The sequence below is a fragment of the Phycomyces blakesleeanus genome, assembly GCF_001638985.1.
Source record: "Phycomyces blakesleeanus NRRL 1555(-) unplaced genomic scaffold PHYBLscaffold_41, whole genome shotgun sequence".
In the NCBI taxonomy this organism is placed as follows: domain Eukaryota; kingdom Fungi; phylum Mucoromycota; class Mucoromycetes; order Mucorales; family Phycomycetaceae; genus Phycomyces; species Phycomyces blakesleeanus.
Window position 1 is genome coordinate 103,441 of NW_017265190.1, and position 19,570 is coordinate 123,010.

The following is a 19,570-nucleotide window of genomic DNA, read 5'->3' on the forward strand; positions in this document are numbered from 1 at the left end:
TGTATCCTGTAGCTCATCCTTTGAATACCATGGACTCCAATTTTGTATTTACAACTGGTACGTACAAACCACTTCTCTCCCTCTCTCTTTCTGCTTTTTTTCCTCTTTCCCAGAAACCCATTAGAAAATATGAACAAAACTGAATATATATAAAGAAAAAGAAATCAAAGCTAATTATTAATATTATATTATTATTTATAATCAATCAATCGATCGATTAATAAGAGGGCCACGTCTTGCCGCTTGCAAAACAATACCTGGTCAGAGAAGAATCACCATCCATTCGTCACTTATTTTCCGAGCGTGTGTGCAAACCTCACCGTGTTATTTTCGGAAATCCTGTGTATGGAACACAAAATTCATCTTCGACATACTCTTCATCTCCCTCTTCATCATCATCGTCACCAGTAGCCGACCAAAGCCAACACCACTACTTGTCTCAACCACAATTACTTGACTTATCATCAATTCCTTGTAGACCCGAAACAGACTTGGCAGCCGAAATGGTAGGCACTATTGTTGGTCCCTCTGATGATGATGCTCTTTCACCCCTGGGAGTATGTTCTGCGCCTGTGATCAATGATCGATCGTTTGAATTGAGTTTTGGCCCCGACACCCGCAATAACAACAATCATAACAATCATCATGGCAACAACAACAATGGTGGATTTGGTGGAAGAGGAGGAGCAGGATACGATCGCAATCGATCACCAAAAATCATTGAGTTTGTTGGCGGATTCTTGGCTAGATCGCTCTCTGATCTAAAGATAGAGCTCAGTAAACGATCCTGGAGCAACGGTGGTGGTTATCAAGTGACTGGAGGTTAGTGAACTTGCTTTCTTTAGCAGAAGATACAGAATATATATATATATATATATATATATGTATATATGCATAAGAAAGACATATTTTCAGGTGTCTGTCTGTATTATTATTACTTCTCCTTCTTGTTTTTCTCTTTCTATTCATATTCTCCCTTTCGTTTTCCTTTTTCTTCTTATTTTCTTCTTCTACTTCTTTGGATGGCAAAAGAAGTACAAGAAGGAGGTTGTTCCTATTATCAGCTATTATCTAGTGCTTCCTTGATTTACTATATTGTATATACCCTTCCAATCTACCAACTTGTTTGATTTACTTTTATAGAGCTTTGTTTAATTATATTATATCCATTATTATTTTCTTTATCACTATCTTTTATTCTTGTTTTACTCATGGTTTACACTTCTTTCTTTCTGTATTGATTTTATCCTTATATCTGTACGCCTTTTTGTATTTTGCAAAACAAACCATAATAATAATAATAATATTTATAACAATAATAATACAATTTGTTTTTTTTTCTTTACAATTTTACAAATTGCACAGTACAACCTAATACAAGGTAATGAATTATTTCATTTTATTTATTATATATATAAAAAGACTTCATTTGAGGGTGTACATTCATATATATATATGAGCAAGTGAATGTGAGGCCATTAGACTATAGATATAGATATAGATATAGATATGTGTGTACAAAAGGATGTGTTGCAGCTACTCACAACAGCAGAAACAAGCGACTCAAATAGTCAATTATGTATGCTAGACAATAAAAGCACAAATTATTCCAATGCTCTCTCTCTCTATATATATGTGTGTGTGTGTGTTTATATATACGAGCAATGCAAGCTATACGAACAAAAATAATATAAACAACAAAGTATCATAATTTGTAGATTATCAAAAAATGACGTTTTGATTGTTACCGAGGATGCCATTACACCTTATCTACGACAAGACGTCCTGGAACTTGTTCCTTTAACTGATCACGTGTCTGAATCATCAACAACAGTAGCAGCAGCAGCAGCGGGAGCGGCAGAAGCAGCAGAATCATCGTCATCGTCCTTTCCATCACCGTCATCATCATCGTCTTCGTCGTCGTCAGCCCTGTTTGTTGATCAAGAAACGTTTGATATACGGGTACTCAAGCACAATACGGTGACCGAAATTTTGAGCGCATATCCGTCATACTTTGGATCCAGATGGACTAGTTCAACCCAAAACGAGATCCATTCTGCAGTGCCTGTGTTTATAGAATCGAATCGATTCGGGTGCAGTGTGTACTCTTCGACCGAGCAAATGATCGCAAAAGGAAAGGTGGTTGTAGTTTACCGCGGACTCTGCACATTCTATCAAAAGGCCGGATTTGCTGAGCGAGCCGGTGCATTGGGAGTGCTGTTTGTTGACCAGGCTGGCGGACAGACTTTTAGAGCCCTGCCGGCCATTGACACTAACGATTGTGGTGACAATGGGGATAGCAACAACAACAACAACAACAACAACAATAGCCAAAATAGCAAGGTCTCTTGTACGGAGGTCAAGTTACCGAGTGCCATGATATCTTTTGAAGACGGGTCGGCTTTGATTGACGGCTGCTTGAATCGAGAAGACGTGGTCCTGGAGTGGGTCTCTAGTACTCAGGGCAAGAAGAACGTTAATTCAGGAATGGGGATTAGAGTTCATGGCGAGAAAGTCCATAATTTATTAGTACTTTATACCGCACCATGAATAAATATATACATCATTATAATACTTATAATAGTAATAATGTTAACATTAATGCTGATTTTAATCCTAATCCTAATCCTAATTTTAATTTTATTGCTAATTATATACTTTTACCTTTTTTTCCTTCTTTGTGTGTGTATGTGCCTTTTTTTTATGATTTTTTTTTAAAGAATGTATTCATATTCATACATTTGAAACAAATCGCTAGTTTTGGCGCAAAATACTTTTTAGATGGCTCAACTGACATGTTTGTATCACAAAATCTGTATATTCTATATACAAAAAGATAGATAAAAGTAAGGAATGGAAAAGAGGTAAAGGAGAAGGCAAAGGAGCGTGAAAGAGAAGAGAAAAAAAATGGGGGTAGACAATTGATCAAGATTGAAAAAAAAGGGTGATAATTAGACTCGGTAGTGAACATAAATATAATAATAGACTAATCCAAGACCTACACACATTTAATATAGGAATAAAAGAAAAAAAATTATAAAAAGATAAAAGCTCCCTGCCTATATAAAGACCTGTATTGAGAATAGCTTGGTGAATGAATGTATGAGCCTATATCTTGTGTGCTTACATTACATTTCTTATGAAAACATTGATTTAAAATAAAGATAAAGAAGTAAAGAGTATTAAATGAACAAACTTCATATGGCTTGGTTAATAATATTAATACCAATAGAAACATATTTGTGTTTTGTTACAAAGTGTAGGTAAATCTTCTTTTTCTACTTTTGATTAATAACATATTTTCAATATAAGACTATAAAGTATTATGCTGTAAGATTTATCAATAGAAAAAAAAAGAAGATATTAATTGGCAATAGATATATAAATATATATGTAATTGTATGTATTTGTAATTAAAGCGTAAAGATATGCAGAAAATGTATGAATTATGGAATAAGAATTATAAGTTTTATAAATATGTATGTATCTATTTATCTATTTATCTATTTTAAAGATATATAGTAGTCAATGGTTAATCTTGTCGGATAGAAATCTAAAGAACAATAGACAGGGGAGTTTGTCCTAAAAGACCAATAAAGATAATGACAGGTAAGAGGATGGAATAGGTAGGTGCTGTGAGCTGTAGGGTAGCTTGGTTTGGTATAGGAATATTGTAGATTGGTTTTTCGTCCGAGGTGTTTGTTCGCAGAGCACTAGGAATACCTCCGGGCATATTGCATCTATAATATCGCTTACACCCATCCGCACATAGCTCTTTGGTTGTTCCTTCGGCACACCCGTTATTACATGCATCTTCTCGTCCTCTACACTCAGCAATCGAAACCGGCCACTGGTAAGGAGGACAATCTGGAATTTTGGTTTTACAATCACATCCCCAGGCCATTGTATTCACATTACAGAAACTATAGAGACGATAGAAAGATAAAAAATCAGGATATATATATATATATATATATATATACAATTTGAACAAAAAAGAAAAAAAAAAGCAGGGCTTTACTTTAATGAGGTTGAGTTTGGATCACCACATTGTTTCTGTTTTGAATAAAAAGTAAAGCACCAAGTTAGACAACGATGTATATGTGGTTGATTTCTGTAGACCGACTTCTTATTCTTGTAATAATACATGTATGTGGGTAGATTGGAATGATAGACTAAAAGAGCGAACAACAGAAAGGAAGAGGTGCCTTTGTCATATAGTATGTATAGGTGGTGGGTGTATAAAAGAAAACGTACATCACAAAATAGGAGTTGATCATTGCAAACATTTGCCTTTGAGGTCGAATTGAGATCAAGAATATTCCAAGAGCCGATAGGTAAACCGACTTGATATGCGTACATACATATACATATACATATACATATACATATATATATGTACATACACACACACCACAAGATAATAATAATATTAATAATAATTGCAATAACAATAACAATAGCATTAATATTATGATGTACATGTATGTGCTATTCTATGCTATGTTGTCTTGTACTGTACTGTACTGTAATGTGCTGTGTGTAGATTACCACTGGGATGATGTACAGTATTATCCAAAGGCCCGTTTGTGTAGCCACTAGAATTGACGGTCGAAGTTGTTTGAAGGGTTGAGACTTGTTGAACAGAGAGGATAGTCAAGGTAGCTATCAAGCAAAGAGGAGCCATTGTGAATCAAGAATGACAAATGGCCTTTCCTTTTCTTTCTTTTCTTTTCTTTTCTTTTTTTTACTGTTTTCTTGTAACGAAATTTATATACTTGTATAAAATCCAGAAATAAACAAGAAAGAAAGATAGAATAGAACTGTATGTCATTAATTGAAATAAGATAAAGATAAGGGTAATAGTGAAGTTAAAGAGGAGGTATATATATGTATATATATATATATATATATTTAGTTAGTTAATTAGTTGCTTGGTTACTTGGTTGCTTGGTTACTAAAATAAACTCTCCTATATAAAGAAGCCTAGACCATTCTATCTGGTGGTCGTTTGTTTGTAGAAATACTTATTGAGAATAATTGTAATAAGCAGTTAACCTATTCAATAAATAAAAAAAAAAGAAAAGAAAAGTAGAAGCAAAAGTAGTGTCAGAAGAGGTGTTTTTTTTATGATTATTTAAATATTGCCAGTTCAACCCCTGTTGAATATTAAACTACTTTATTATAGTTCTGTAAGAGATCTCTTAAAACAACATTATCAATGTCTGAACGAAGTATGGATTGTGAATATGATTAATCGATTCGATTGATTTTGTATATATTGGGGTGCTTGAGTTCTTTGGATCAGAATACTCAACCAAGATTAAGATCAAGTTGATGTTAAAGAGCAACGTATAGATATATCTATAGGATCCCCTGGCAGGTGTATTCATTATCTATGTATGTATAGATGATTTTCCTTGCTTCTACTTTTTTTTTATTTATGTATTTATTTCTGCAACCATATGCGTCTTTACTGATGCTAGATATTGCGGAAATGCTGGTGCACGGTTGTGTATTGTTGGACTGAGATGTTTACATATGCAGATATATTGTTTTAATACATCTCTTGTCATTCCAATATTTTGGGATAATGATTTTAATATTGAATATTAATTATACTACCTCGTCTTCTTCTTGTTTATTTTTTGATCAATTCCACATACATTAAGAGAGAGAAAAGGGCTTATTCCATTTTTAGTAGATCATAATGCTTAAGGTCTTTTTATCCCTCTCTATCTCTATCTCTCAATGTTATCCACTTTACACCCCTGCCCGTTTCATTCATTCGCTCATTCATTTTGCTCATTTGCTTCACTTTGTCTCTCGACTCCTTTTACTTTACAATTCCCCTAGATCCCCTTTATTTGACTTTCCAGCTCTATCTATCTCTCAATCTATCTCTACATTCATGTCTCTATGACTTTATTCCCTCTTGACTTGGCATAATATCCATTTAATTCCTAGTGCTTTGAAACAAAGTATATATATATATATATATAATTAAATGAAGAATGAGAAAATTAGAAGAATACTATATAAAACAAGTTGATAGGATAAACGGGTAAACGGATAACACTGGAATGAAAACAAAACAAGAAAAAAAAACTTGACTTGGGCTATTACCATTAGTAAAACTATTTCCTTTTGTTTGTTTGTTTGTTTGTCAGAAATACATTTTCACAAATGAAACAGGCATTATTTGCCTTTAAAAGATTATTTGTGCTATCCTCAGATCAATTAAGCTATTAAGCAACTCTGAACAAGCAAGTAAATAAGACAAAGATAAATCAAGGGGATTTGTTTTTTTCTTCTTCTTTTATATATGGTATATGAATATAGAGTACTAGTGAACCTAGTAAACATAGTAAATGAAGAAGTGCGTTTTAAGCGTCATTAAACGTTATGCTTGTGGTCAAAGACAATCAATTAAACTCACAACAGAAACAACAATAACAAGGGGATATTTGCCATACGAACTTTAACCCATAGGAAGGAGACAAGTGTTATACATCTATGTATGTATGTATGTATGTATGTATGTAAATAGGTAGTTAGGTAGGTAAAATAAACAAATAGACTATGATAATAAGCGTAATAATCAGAATAATACAGGATCTATATATATACATTTTGGTAAATATATATATATATATATATATCTTTAGTATCTTTCTTTCTTGCACGAGTTCCTTCTTACCCTTTTCTTTCTTTCTCGCTATTTCTTTAGCTAATCTACTCTACTTAATTCTACTCTACTCTACTCTGCTCAGCTCAGGTCTGTTGTGCTTTGCTCTATTACACTATATTTTCACATCGATATACATAGTTTTCTCTCTATCTCTCTATATATATATCTGTACATCTGTGCACGTACATACCTATACATACACACGCATTAATCACATACACATACGCATACACACACGCACATATATATACATATATATTTTTTCACTTGGTCTACATATCTATATACATATTACCTCTTTGTTTACAAAACATACCATTCATTAGTTAGCTACTTAGAAAAACAAATATATATATAAAAGAAAAAGGGGGTGAAACTAATACCTCAACAGTCACTGCTCATCCTCCCTTTCGATCCTCATCACTTCATTAACTCACCAGAAAAGAAAAAGAAAAAGAAAGAGGCAAAAGAAACAAAGTAAATCAACAATCGGCATCTCTTTCACTTCATTACACTTTTCTATTTTTACTTTTATATAGAGAATAAGAGTTAATCTTCGTTTCTTAATCTTTACAAACTGCATAGACTTGATGGAATGTCGAATCGAATCACTGCCCTTTTTTGTTTCCTCATCGTCAGCGTCCTTGTGTTTTCACCTCTTCTAATACAATCTGCTCCATTCAGAACAAGAAAAAGGAACCATTCAATTGAAGAAATCGTAAGGATTTATTATAAACCTTGTTATTATTTATATATATCAATATATATGCATAATTCTTTTATTCTATTTTTATTTATATACAAAAAAAAGCAAAAAAGAAAAAAAAAACAAAACTCCTGACGCCTGCATCCTTTTTTTTTTTTTAATTTTTTAATTTTTTAATTTTTTATTTAACCCTTTTTTTTTTGTTCTCCTCTCAAACCCCCCTTAATATATATAAATATAAATATAATTTTCTTTATGTGTTGATAAATATGTATTGGTAAATGCATTTCTCTCGCTCGTTCGCTATACATCTTTATGTATGCTATTTGTCTATTTTAGTGCTCCGAAGTCGACCAACATATTGACCAATGTGCTTTTGTGACAAGAGCGTGTGACGGATTCAGTGGAGTGTTTCTACGATTCTACTATTGCACTGTATTATGGAAGCCTCTTTGTGTAATCATTCTGGTAATAAATCTCTCACACTCTACAAGCTTCATGAATATAGATGCGTAGATACCTACATGCCGTACATGTTTATTATTGTGATTGTGATTTACTAAAATTGGCTATTGTTGTTTTTCATTAGTGTGCAACGCTCTTAATGTTATTTGGTGCTGTCAGTGTGGTAGCATCTGATTTTTTCTGTAAGTATTGAATCTTTGTATCTTATAGAATTATAAAGAAAATTTGCTTTACAAAAATTAAATTCATTTTAGGCCCCAATTTACAAACAATCTCTTCAAAGCTTGGGTTGTCAGAGAGCATGGTAAAATCAATGAAAATTTCAATTATATATATATATATATATGTATATATTATTTAAATTACTTTATTTGTACATATTTTACTAATATGTAAATTTCATGAAACCACAAAAAAAACCAAAAAAAAACATAGGCTGGTGTCACAGTCTTGGCTTTTGGAAACGGTAGTCCGGATCTATTCAGTACATTTAGGCAAGTCTTATCAATACGTATACTCTTTGATATATACACAGTTACTAGAAAAACAAGAAATAAATTCTAAAGCTAAACTCGCAATGTATATTTGCCTTTATATCCTTATACCTATTCCTTCTAAAGTGCTATGGAGTCAGGGGCTGGTTCTTTGGCCATAGGCGAACTAATCGGAGCCGCATTCTTTATTGTCGCAATTGTATCCGGCTGCATGGGCATCATTCGGCCTTTCCAATCAAAAAAGGTTACTTTTCTAAGAGATGCTGCGTTCCTTACAGGAGCAGTCATGATGATTCTGGGGATCATCTATCAACAGGCTATTCATTGGTACCATGGTCTTGGTTTGATATTCTACTATCTATCTTACGTCTCGGTCGTACTCTTGAGCAACTATCGCATGAATAGAACCAAGTCAGACAAACCAACAAAAGCTATGACCGAAACTTCATCACTTCTTGGTCACCAAGGTAAGAAAGAACCAAATGATGTGATGAGATCAAGAAAGTGGGGGAGGGGAACTAAAGATAAGTAAGGAATTAAGGAGAAAAGCGATCTTTACTAGTCATATATATATATATATATATGTATAAATATAAATATTTAAAATATTCTTATTACTCTATATACATGTGTGTGTATGTGTGTTTGTACAACTGGTAGTCAGGATACCTTACAAGCCAGCTCAAATAACAAACCTTCCAGATCAATCACATCTAGAAGATCAACATGACAAGTATAACACTCATCACAACAACCAGCACCACCATCACCAAGGTCACATTATACGACCCGTGTTACCCAGTCAACCTTCACGCCTTTCTTTAAGAATCGATACTACCAATCTCCCAAGATCACCGAGTTCACTTGGATCAATATCAGCTCGAGCCCATCGTCCTTCAATGACTCCACGTGTTGGCATGCGTACATCTCTTTTTAGTGCTATGGAGGTACGTCTTCGATATTATATATATATATATATATTTGCTTTTCCTTATTTGTTATTGAGTATTTCCAACCACATTTTTTTTTCATATTTCAATAGCTTAAAGAGAAATTTGATTCACTTAAAAGAGCTTCATCTTCCCACCATATCCCTCTCACAAAACGAAACCGCCAAATATCAATGCCACATGAAGTGTCCAAACATGCCATTTCACCTGGCCAATCATTTAACCCGGGTTCTGAACGACGACCAAGAGCAAACACTCTGACAGATCAACTGAAGGTCTCAATGCCATCTCCTAATACCGCTCATAACAGTAATACTAATATCAGTGCCCACTCTACGCCAAATACAACCAACGCAAACGCAAACGCGAATAAAAATGGAAATTCAAATGGAAACATCAGTATATTGACTACCAGTGGGATGCAGCGTTCACAGACCAGAAATAGCTCGAATAGCAGTACCGGAATTGCAGAAGACTACTTTACATACCTATCTACACAATCTAGTCTCCATGACTACAAACCAGAATCATCTACCTTTGATATAGTTTCCCCATCATTGCATTCACAGGACTACTACTATCAACACCCTAATCAACAGCACAATCAACAAAGTCAGGGCCAAAAGATCCCAGAGATCAGACTTGCTCCTCCACATACACCAAAACCACTCGAACTATCACCATTCAATCATCCAGAATTCTGCCCTGGTCCATTATTCCCACTACCCCCACATCATTACCATAGTACGAATAGTAATTATCTTCATCTCCATAACCATAACCATAATCATAATCATAATCATAATCATCAACAGCATCATCAGTTACCATCTTCATTATTCTCTCCCACATTTGATGACAACAATACCACCACCGCCATCCCACAACTCTATCCGTGGCACAGCTATGCAACAGCCGGGTCTCCGCTCCTTTCTCTTCCTTCTCCGTCACCTTCGCAACAATGCTCGCCGTCTTCTTGTACGATGTGGTTAGAAGACATCTGCCAGACATTGTTCCCAACTCTCCAACAATGGCACACCAAATCCGTTTTGGGAAAGATCTCGTCTTTGGTTGCCACACCGATCGTGCTTGTCTTTACACTCACCATACCTGTCGCAGAATCCGAGGATGTCAAGGTGGATGGTGTGCACATTCTGGAACATTCTGGAGGTCAAGATCAAGATCAAGTTCAAGTTCAAGCTCAAACTCAAACTCAGGGTCAGGGTCAGGCTCAAACTCAAGCTCAAGCTCAAGCTCAAGCTCAAGCTCAATCTCAATATAATATGTTTGGAAATATCAACAATGGTGCTATTAGTAATATAAATAACACCGATAGTATTAATATCAGTAATGATAGTAATGGTAGTACTCTTAATGGCACCGTCAACGGTGCTTACTATTATAACAGTGGTTATTGTGGTGTTAATTGCAATGCGGATGCCGAAGAAGGTGACTGTGAAGAAGAATGCGGCGCACAGACCAATGGGTTCCTTGCGGTACCGGTGCAGGTAGAACAAGCTGAGGACGAAGAGGAGGTGGAAGTAGACGAGGATGTTAGCCAAGGCTGGTGTAGATGGTTACTAGCCACCCAGGCAGTGACTAGCACGACCTTTCTATTTACTGTCATGGCTGTCCACCAAATGATTCCTTATTGGGCTATTGTGGTTGGAACATGTCTAGGTGGTGTGCTATCTATTGGGGTCTTACGGACAACCCGGCAGGATGAACCGCCCTCGTGGTTCTGGATGCTTTCCTTTGCCGGGTTCTACGTTGCGCTTCACTGGATATTCTTACTTGCTAACCAGATGGTTGGATTATTAGAGGCAAGTAGATAAAGATACATATGAAGATGGGTGGTAGAGTTTTGGCTATTGTTGGATTTATATATATATATATATTTATAGGGAATTTATGTTGTTTATTGTTTTACTAACAAAATAATGTGGATATATATTTGATTTTATTAGGCATTTGGAAAGATTTTTGACATCAGTGAGGCTATCATGGGGCTGACAGTGTTTGCTCTTGTAAGTATTGTTTCAAGTAGATAAAAGGGGATCTGGCTATCGATCATTTAGATTGACTGGATGTATTAATTCTGGTTGGGTTTTGTAGGGAAATAGTATTGGCGATTTCGTAGCAAATACAGCCATTGCAAAGGTAAATAGGACTAGATATCTAATACATATATATATATATATATATATATATTAACGCCTGATGACTCTTCTTTATGGATATAACATTGTATAATGATGATATAGATGGGCCTACCTACAATGGCAATCTCTGCTTGTTATGCTGGTCCTTTGTTGAGTAAGGGATTCTTTTTGTCACTGTTGGTGGTTTGAATATTGACAGAATGTATTTAATTTATTTAGATATGGTACTTGGTGTTGGTGTGTCAGCCACCTATCAGACCTGGAAGACAGGTCGTCCGTATGCACTCAATATTGAGCCAACGATTGTCGTGTCTTCAGCTGGCCTGTTGCTAGTCCTGTTTAGTACGTTGATGGTGGTGATCAATAATGATTATCACATCAATCAACGGCTTGGCTGGTGGATGATTTTTGTGTACTCTGTATGTCTTGTCATTAATTTGATATTATAATCTTCATATAATATTTTATATATTTTATATTTAATAAAAACAAAATACATTTACTTTATATAATACACATCGATAGCGATAGGAACAATTCCTTCTATATAGCTAATTCAGGCGCTGACGATGTAAATAATATACACGTGTAAATGAATAAGATTTTGTTTTCAAGATATAATAATAATAATAAAAGAAAGGCCATTCCAGTATAAGTATATTCTGTCCTGCTTTTGTCTGTAAGAGGAATATATACTCAAGTGTCCATATTTCTACCGTGACATTTGTCACACATTAATAATAATTCCAGTCAACAAAAGAAAAATAGAGCTATTGTCATTTATCATTAGTATTATACTGCCTTGATATTCTTTAATAGCCAGTCAATCCTACACAGTATATATATATATATTTAAATGTTCAAATATACGATAATTTTACTTGTTAAGAAATGAAGCAAAAAAAATAATCTACATTTTAAACTACGCACAAGATTAGTGAACAAGATCTTTTCTTTTTTTTTTTAAAAAAAAAGGGGGAAGCTTACGGACAGCCTGGCGGGACAGCCTGGCGGGACAGCCTGAAAGGACAGCCTGAAAGTGTATTACGTCACCTAGTCACGTATTTGGGCAAATGTCATATTGGTGGGACAGCCTGGGCAGCCTGGGCAGCCTGGAAATATGTTACTAAACTTACTTCACGTATTTAGGCAAATGTTCATTTTTTTGAGGCAGTCAGATTTTTGATATATGTTTAATGATTCAAAAAATAAAATAAAAAAGCATTGAAAATAAAGATAAATAAATAAATTAATAATAATATGAATAATAATAAAAAAACTTGATAAGAGATAAGGAGATAAATATAAAAACAAGGAAATGGAATAAAAAAGAAAAAGAAAATAAAAAGATCTACAAAATAAGATAAATATTAATATTATTGAATGGAATTCCGTTATGAAATCCATACCTTGGTAGTTAATACAGAATGGAAAAGTCCTCTAGGTTATATTTTTTTACTATGGCTTTGTGAAATGGGTTTATCTGCGGCCAATTGAAGTTTCTGGTTGGTTTACGTTTTGCGAGGAGAAAGTGGTTGATGTCTAGAATAAGTATAATAGGTTCGAATCTGTCTGGTGTGGTGGTGAATGGTACAAATAGACAGTCGCCGGTTTCTCTTGGAGTATTCCAATATACGGCTACGGTTCTGTTATATGCATTTGCTACGAGTTGTGGATGGTCAATTGTACCAAACCAATGCTGTTGAGGGAGGGGCGAGCGTTTGTCTTGTAGACTGATAATAATGGGTTTGTGGATGCAGGCATATGGCCGTGCTCTATTCTTCCTCGGTAATGAGTATGTTGATATTTTAAATAGTTTTCTAACATTTTGTCTTTGACTTCAGGCCATCGCTCCTGGTTCTGATATACTTCCATTGCTATTGCTCTATAGCCACAATTGCCATCTGCTTCCGGAGAGAATATCTGAGATATTTGGTGTGGGGCGATTGTAAGATTAGTCAGAAGTGTATGGTCACATGGTGAACCTAGGTTAATAATTTTTTTTAATGCTTTTTGTTGTTTTTCTAAAGATAATTCATGTCTAGAAAATCGAAAAAAGTCGAATGAGTTAAATCTGAACAATATGTTATAATAAAGACTTACTTTTTTTGTTTTTTTTCAGTTTTAGTTTTTTTTGTTGTTTCTTCTTTTTCTGCTTCTAGACAGTGCTCTAGGGCAATCATTTTTCTTTTTGTATTTTTAGGTCTGCCTTTGATGGCTTCCACTACTGTTGGACCATTAAGGTTCTCAAGTTTCTGCTTGGAGTCTAGTTCTATTATTTTGTCGATGTATTCTTCGAAATGTATTTGCTGTTGTTTGCTTTGGGCGTTGGTAAGTATTTGAGTAACCCGTTCAAGCTTATATGCGAGTTGGGGTGTTATTGTGGTAATTTTAGTGATGTTTTTAGGTACAGGTAGTGCATTGTGAATAATTGAGTGGTCTGTACATAATTATATATAAAAAGAGAAAATAGTTTAATAACATATATGTATATATATATACATTACCTTCTCCTTCTAAGTAGTTTATTCTCCATCGTCTGGGAATGCAAGAAATTGGGATTTTTTTATACTGCGCAAGTTGATGGTAGCAGGGCAAGAGATAGTTGTAGTTAATGAGGCATTCGCACTCTTTTGTGAGTTTTTCAGGTATAATTGATTTGGCAAGTTCAAGTTTGATGTGGTCCATTGCAAAACGACAAACTTTGTGGCGAATATCATTCAGCCTGGAAGAATTGATTTTATCAAACACAACGGTAGTGCTCTCTCCGAGACACTTCGTTGTCAATCTGCGCTTTCGATCATCGACCTGTAAAATTTACAAAAACATTTCAATTAGTTATTGTTATTATAAAGTTTAATCAATTGATATTTAAGATAACAAAGCATAGACGTACCAACGCTTCATACCACTTGACAACTTTCATGGTAACTGTCTTCAGTTTACCGGAAGAAGTTCCAAGGGCATGCTTCAGAGAAGCATGTGAAATTTCTGCACGGTTGGAAGTGCGATTTCCAAAGTGAGGATGCTTAAAAACATAGGTGTTTACCCAGTTCTCTTTGTCATGCATTTTTCTGATAACGTATATAAAAAATAATGTCATTATTTATCGTTAACAAACTGTTTCCAGCAAATATAACAGCACTTTGCATACCTCTCAAGGAAAGCTTTGGCACTTTTTCCTTGATCTTTACAATTGTCTTTTGCAAACCTGAGATATGCATCAATCTCTTTTTTCTCTTCTTCGGAAGTGGTGCACTTCAACGCAATTTGGTCAAGATGACCGGCTAACTCATCCAAGAAGCCTCTCTTGTCCCCATTCTCGTCTTCCTTCATCATTGGCAATAGCTGCTTCTTAAAATTATCCTTAATGTGCTTATAGCACAGCAGCTGCTTACACTCAGGGAAAGCATTTGTAATTGCATTCCTTAATTCTTTCTCATTGTCAGTGATAAACACACTTGGAAGTAGAGGTATTGCGGTGATTGTGTTGTTGTGGTTGTTTTTGTTGCCGCTGCTGCTATCATTAACATCTGGCTAGACAGAATCGCGCAGACAGCGAAGTACCCATAGATAGTTGTCTATCGTTTCGTGATCCACCCAAGCTCCAGCAATTGGGAAAGTCTTCAAAGTCGTACAGGGGGTTCCACTTACATTGCTGGCACCAACAATGTTGACATATGTCATTCGGTGACTATTCGTCTTGTACGTAGCGTCTATTACAATGGTTTCTGGTATTCTTCTTGCTTCGTCAATGGCATCCTTATGGATGAAAAACACCATGTTGATTTTGTTTTCCTTATCATCACCAACATTGTGCCGGACATAAAAGTCCAATTCTTGCAATGCAGTAATGAAACTAAACATTTCTCTTCCTTCTTCTGACTTTCCGAATTGTTGTTTGATATTTTTGATATCTTGACGGATAACCTTGGTGTACCCACTTCTCTTCAAGTTATTGAAGATGGTGGATACATCATCGTTTTCCTCAAGGTGTCGGACAACAAGAGCCATGGCTTCAGGTTCAAGCTTTCGATGCATGGCATATGCTCTGCGGTCTTCCACAATCTGATGATTGTGTTTTGCCTCGCGGGAGTAGACTATAATCTTTCCATCTTTCTTTTTTGAGGCATACACAAAACAAGGACAGCCACTCTTTTGGGTATCCTTTACGCGTTGTCTCTCCCATTCAGGAATAGGGGTTTCTTGGTTGACAGAGACTTCTGGAACAATTTTTTCGGTCTTTCTAGTGTCTCTATATTCCCCGTAGTGCTTACAGATCATTCTTATACGGGTGCTTGAGGAAGAATAAGTAGTGAATGCAATATTATGCTTAGCACCATATGCTTTGGTGGCTTCACGAACAGCTACAGTTGAAGAGAATTCTCTTCCAACAAGAAATATCGAGTTGAACTCGGTCAGGGCAGCATTGTACTTCTTTGAAGAAGTCTCACTAACAATGACATGGTCATTGGTGTTGTTGATGTTTTTGGTGTTGTTGATGCTGCTCATCTTAGAATGTCAAAAAAATTATGCGCTGATGTTGTAGTAAAAAAAGGGCAGTGATTTTATTGGCAAACTAAAGAACACTTTATATAGTCCCCCCTCCCCCCCTCCGCCCAAAAAAATGAACATTTGCCTAAATACGTGAAGTAAGTTTAGTAACATATTTCCAGGCTGCCCAGGCTGTCCAGGCTGTCGAGACTGCCCAGGCTGCCCAGGCTGCCCAGGCTGTCCCACTAATATGACATTTGCCCAAACACGTGACTAGGTGACGTAATACACTTTCAGGCTGTCCTTTCAGGCTGTCCTTTCAGGCTGTCCCGCCAGGCTGTCCCGCCAGGCTGTCCGTAAGCTTCCCCGAAAAAAAAATAGAGATTTTGACGTCACCACAATAAAAATGAAAAATTGCTTCCAGAGCAAAAGTAAAAGCAGAATTATAGTGATCTTCTTTTTGTCCCCCTCAATTAAGCATACCATCAATATTCGGTACATTGTTTTGCCTTTTAATATCTGTGTTTATTGTAATTATATATATATATATAAATAATATAGTCTCACAAAAGGATAGGACCTTGTTTGAATATCATTCACTCTCTATTTCTCTTCCTGTCTTTTTATATAGATATATCTACTTGCTTGGCTGTACGTCTGCTTGCTTATTAGTCTATTTGCCTAATTGCTTAATTGCCTGATTACCTATACTCTTCTTCCGCCTTGACAACATTTTGTCTACCACCACCCCTCTCCACTTTCTATTATTATTTATTATTATTTATTATTAAAATTTTAATATAAAATTATAAGATTAATACAATTATTTCCTTTTATTGAGCTGTTTTTTTTGTATGTGTTGGTATCTTATTATATGAAGTGGGTGTGAGTGTATCAGTGTAAAGAGAGAAAGAAGAAGAAGAAAATAGAGAGAGAGAGAAAGAGAGAGAGAATGTGCCTGTGTCTCTACGTCTGGCTGGCTATATTTCTGTCTGTCTGTCTGTCTGACTGGTTGGCTTGGTTGGCTGTGTCTGTATCTGTATCTGTGTGTGCGTTGTAGCTTTTTTTTTTTTTACTTGCCTGTTTCTTATAATTTACAACCCTTACTTGTCTATTAATCTCATGGACTTGCCATGGTACTATTATTTTCTTTTTCTTTAACACATTGACAATCACATTCATTCTATACCTACCTCTTCTCATTCAACTTCCTTTTTATCCTTTTACCTCTGCCTCTGCCTCCACCCCTGCCTCGCTTTCTCTTTCTTTATTTCTCTGTCTCTTTATTTCTCTCTCTCTATATATATAACTATTTATTAATAAACAACACATATACACACACAAACACACAAACACACAAACACTCCCTCTCTCCCTCTCTCCCTCTGTCTCTCTCTCTCTTCACTATCTTCTTTTGCACTCATTACTGTCTTTAGGACTGAAGATAAAGCACAGTCAACCGGAAGCACACTGGCCACCCTGACTTCGTCTTCCTTAGCTTCCTCATCCATCCCTCCTGTTCACGATCCATCTAATCCAACCCTGATCCATTCTAATCATGCCCTCGACGTAAGGCATTATTATTGTTATTGTTATTATTGTTATTATTATTATTATTATTATTATTATTGTATATGTATATAGATTTATAATACATTATCTTTGGAGCATTCTATATATTCTTCCTCTTCTCTTCTTCATTCTCTCGTACAACAACGACAAATAGGATAAGAAGCATAAAACTGTATAGAAATATATACCATTAATACCATTAATATATAATGTCGCTTAGTAATATTAATAATGTAAATCTACACTTTCCCCAATTACAGCCACCACCTCGGGATCCACGACTCAGCATGCTGGGGTACGGGAAGAACACGTCTCGTGGACGCCAGACCTACCGATCTACACTTCTACAGATTCAATACAAAGTAAGCCTTGCTGTAAATCATAATCATAATCATAATAATGCACAGTCAATGGCGACATTGGAACTACGAAGACGAAGACGAAGGCAAAGACGAACAAAAAAAGAAAGTTTTGGTTGCATACAATATGTTATACGCTATCAAACCCACACCAAACCACACCAAACCACACCAAAGCAAAGCAAAGCAAAGCAATGAAGTGAAATTCAAATGAAATGCAAATGTTTTTTGTGTGTGTGTAGCGTATATTATATAGTCTTTCTTTCTTTGTGTTTTTCTTCGGGATTGGTTCATGGAGTTTTCGTCTTCGTTTTCGTCTTCGTCTTTTTCTTTCTTTCTTTATTTGGAATTCCTTAGATACATCCATTACTTTTATTTTTGACTTTTTGTGTTGTCTAGTTTGATGAATTCTCTGTCGGTCCAGCACCCCTCCAGACAGTTCTAGTGTCTAACCTGTCGCCTCTAACAACCGAATCCCAAATCATGACATATTTCTCTGTCTATGGCCAAGTAGAATGCGTTATAATTGAGAAATGCCCATTGACAGGAGGCTCACTTGGACTAGCACGCGTGACATTCGGAGCAGACATTGCTAGCGGTGATGGGCATATGGCAGCATGTAGAGCAGTAGAGAAAGGAAGCGGTAGACACATTGGTGGATCCAGTGCAATTAAAGTTGAATTTGATCCAGGAGGTAAAAATCACAAATCACACAGAAATTTGATATGTTATTTTTATTATTACTTTTAAAGAAACTTGTAGTAAATTTAATTTAATATTAAACAAAATAATAATAATAAGAATAATGCTTGAGAACACAAAACACAAATACAGACACAAAAAAATAATAACCTTTTTTTTATATATATATATATATTCTTTACTTTATTATATAAATAATTCTGCTGCAATTTTTTCTTTTAATATATGCATATAGAAAAACAGAAACCCGGTACTTCTTCATTATCTTCATCCTTGTCCTTGTCTCCATCTCCGCGACAATCCGAAAAACCTCTGGCAGACCAACCCATAGATCCATCTTCCGCTGCTTCTTCTTCTTATCTGACACAACGCCCAAAGCCAACAACTCCCCTGTCATCCTCTCCACCTCATGAAGAAGGCGAAGTAGTTGAAGACGATAATAGCCTTAGCCATAGCCACAACAATCATCATCACCATCAACCACATAATCAACATTATCAACATCATAATAGCCATCATTACAGCAATAATAATCATAATACTCATAACAATCATAATAATAGTAGCAGTAGTAGTAACCACTGGACATCCAGACCAGATTCCTCTGCACTCAATAGCGGCTCTAGTAGATCATATTATCGCCCACGAGATTATCGCCAAAACGATTATCGGTATGATGATTCACGGTATCACCGAACTCCGTTAGCTTCAACGGCAACTGCTACCACCAATACGATGACGACGACGACGATCACTTCAGCTACAGCTACTACAGCTACAGGAGCAACAGTAACAGCAACGGCAGGACTACCACCATCAACATCAGGCGTTGGGGGAATAGCAGTACAGCAACCATCATCAGATTCAACAACATCATCAGGCTATCCACGCTCTTATTCACCACGGTACTACTCGCCCTCACGCGAGACAGACCGGTACGAGCCACCGCCCACAAGATCTCGACAACCTCCCCGA

General features: G+C 35.7%; 3 protein-coding genes across 3 annotated transcripts; 1 reads left to right on the forward strand and 2 right to left on the reverse strand.

Moving 5' to 3' along the window:
- Positions 1-3,553: 3,553 nt before the first annotated feature.
- PHYBLDRAFT_71676 (hypothetical protein) lies at positions 3,554-4,687 on the reverse strand (the record flags this gene model as incomplete). The annotated part of the gene is made up of 4 exons (XM_018442523.1): positions 3,554-3,923; positions 4,022-4,056; positions 4,258-4,346; positions 4,552-4,687. The coding sequence occupies 4 exons, from the start codon at positions 4,685-4,687 to the stop codon at positions 3,554-3,556; spliced, it is 630 nt and encodes a 209-aa protein (XP_018283845.1).
- A 2,599-nt stretch (positions 4,688-7,286) lies between these two features.
- Positions 7,287-12,617, forward strand: PHYBLDRAFT_153062 (hypothetical protein; the record flags this gene model as incomplete). The annotated part of the gene is made up of 13 exons (XM_018433057.1): positions 7,287-7,409; positions 7,737-7,865; positions 7,987-8,044; positions 8,117-8,166; positions 8,298-8,346; positions 8,518-8,823; positions 9,017-9,303; positions 9,399-11,114; positions 11,274-11,333; positions 11,422-11,466; positions 11,571-11,622; positions 11,688-11,887; positions 12,444-12,617. The coding sequence occupies 13 exons, from the start codon at positions 7,287-7,289 to the stop codon at positions 12,615-12,617; spliced, it is 3,249 nt and encodes a 1,082-aa protein (XP_018283846.1).
- A 268-nt stretch (positions 12,618-12,885) lies between these two features.
- Positions 12,886-14,538, reverse strand: PHYBLDRAFT_175769 (hypothetical protein; the record flags this gene model as incomplete). Its single annotated transcript, XM_018437573.1, has 5 exons — positions 12,886-13,252; positions 13,294-13,542; positions 13,572-13,908; positions 13,976-14,276; positions 14,365-14,538. 5 exons carry the CDS (start codon positions 14,536-14,538, stop codon positions 12,886-12,888), a joined length of 1,428 nt encoding a protein of 475 aa, XP_018283847.1.
- Between the last annotated feature and the right edge of the window lie 5,032 nt (positions 14,539-19,570).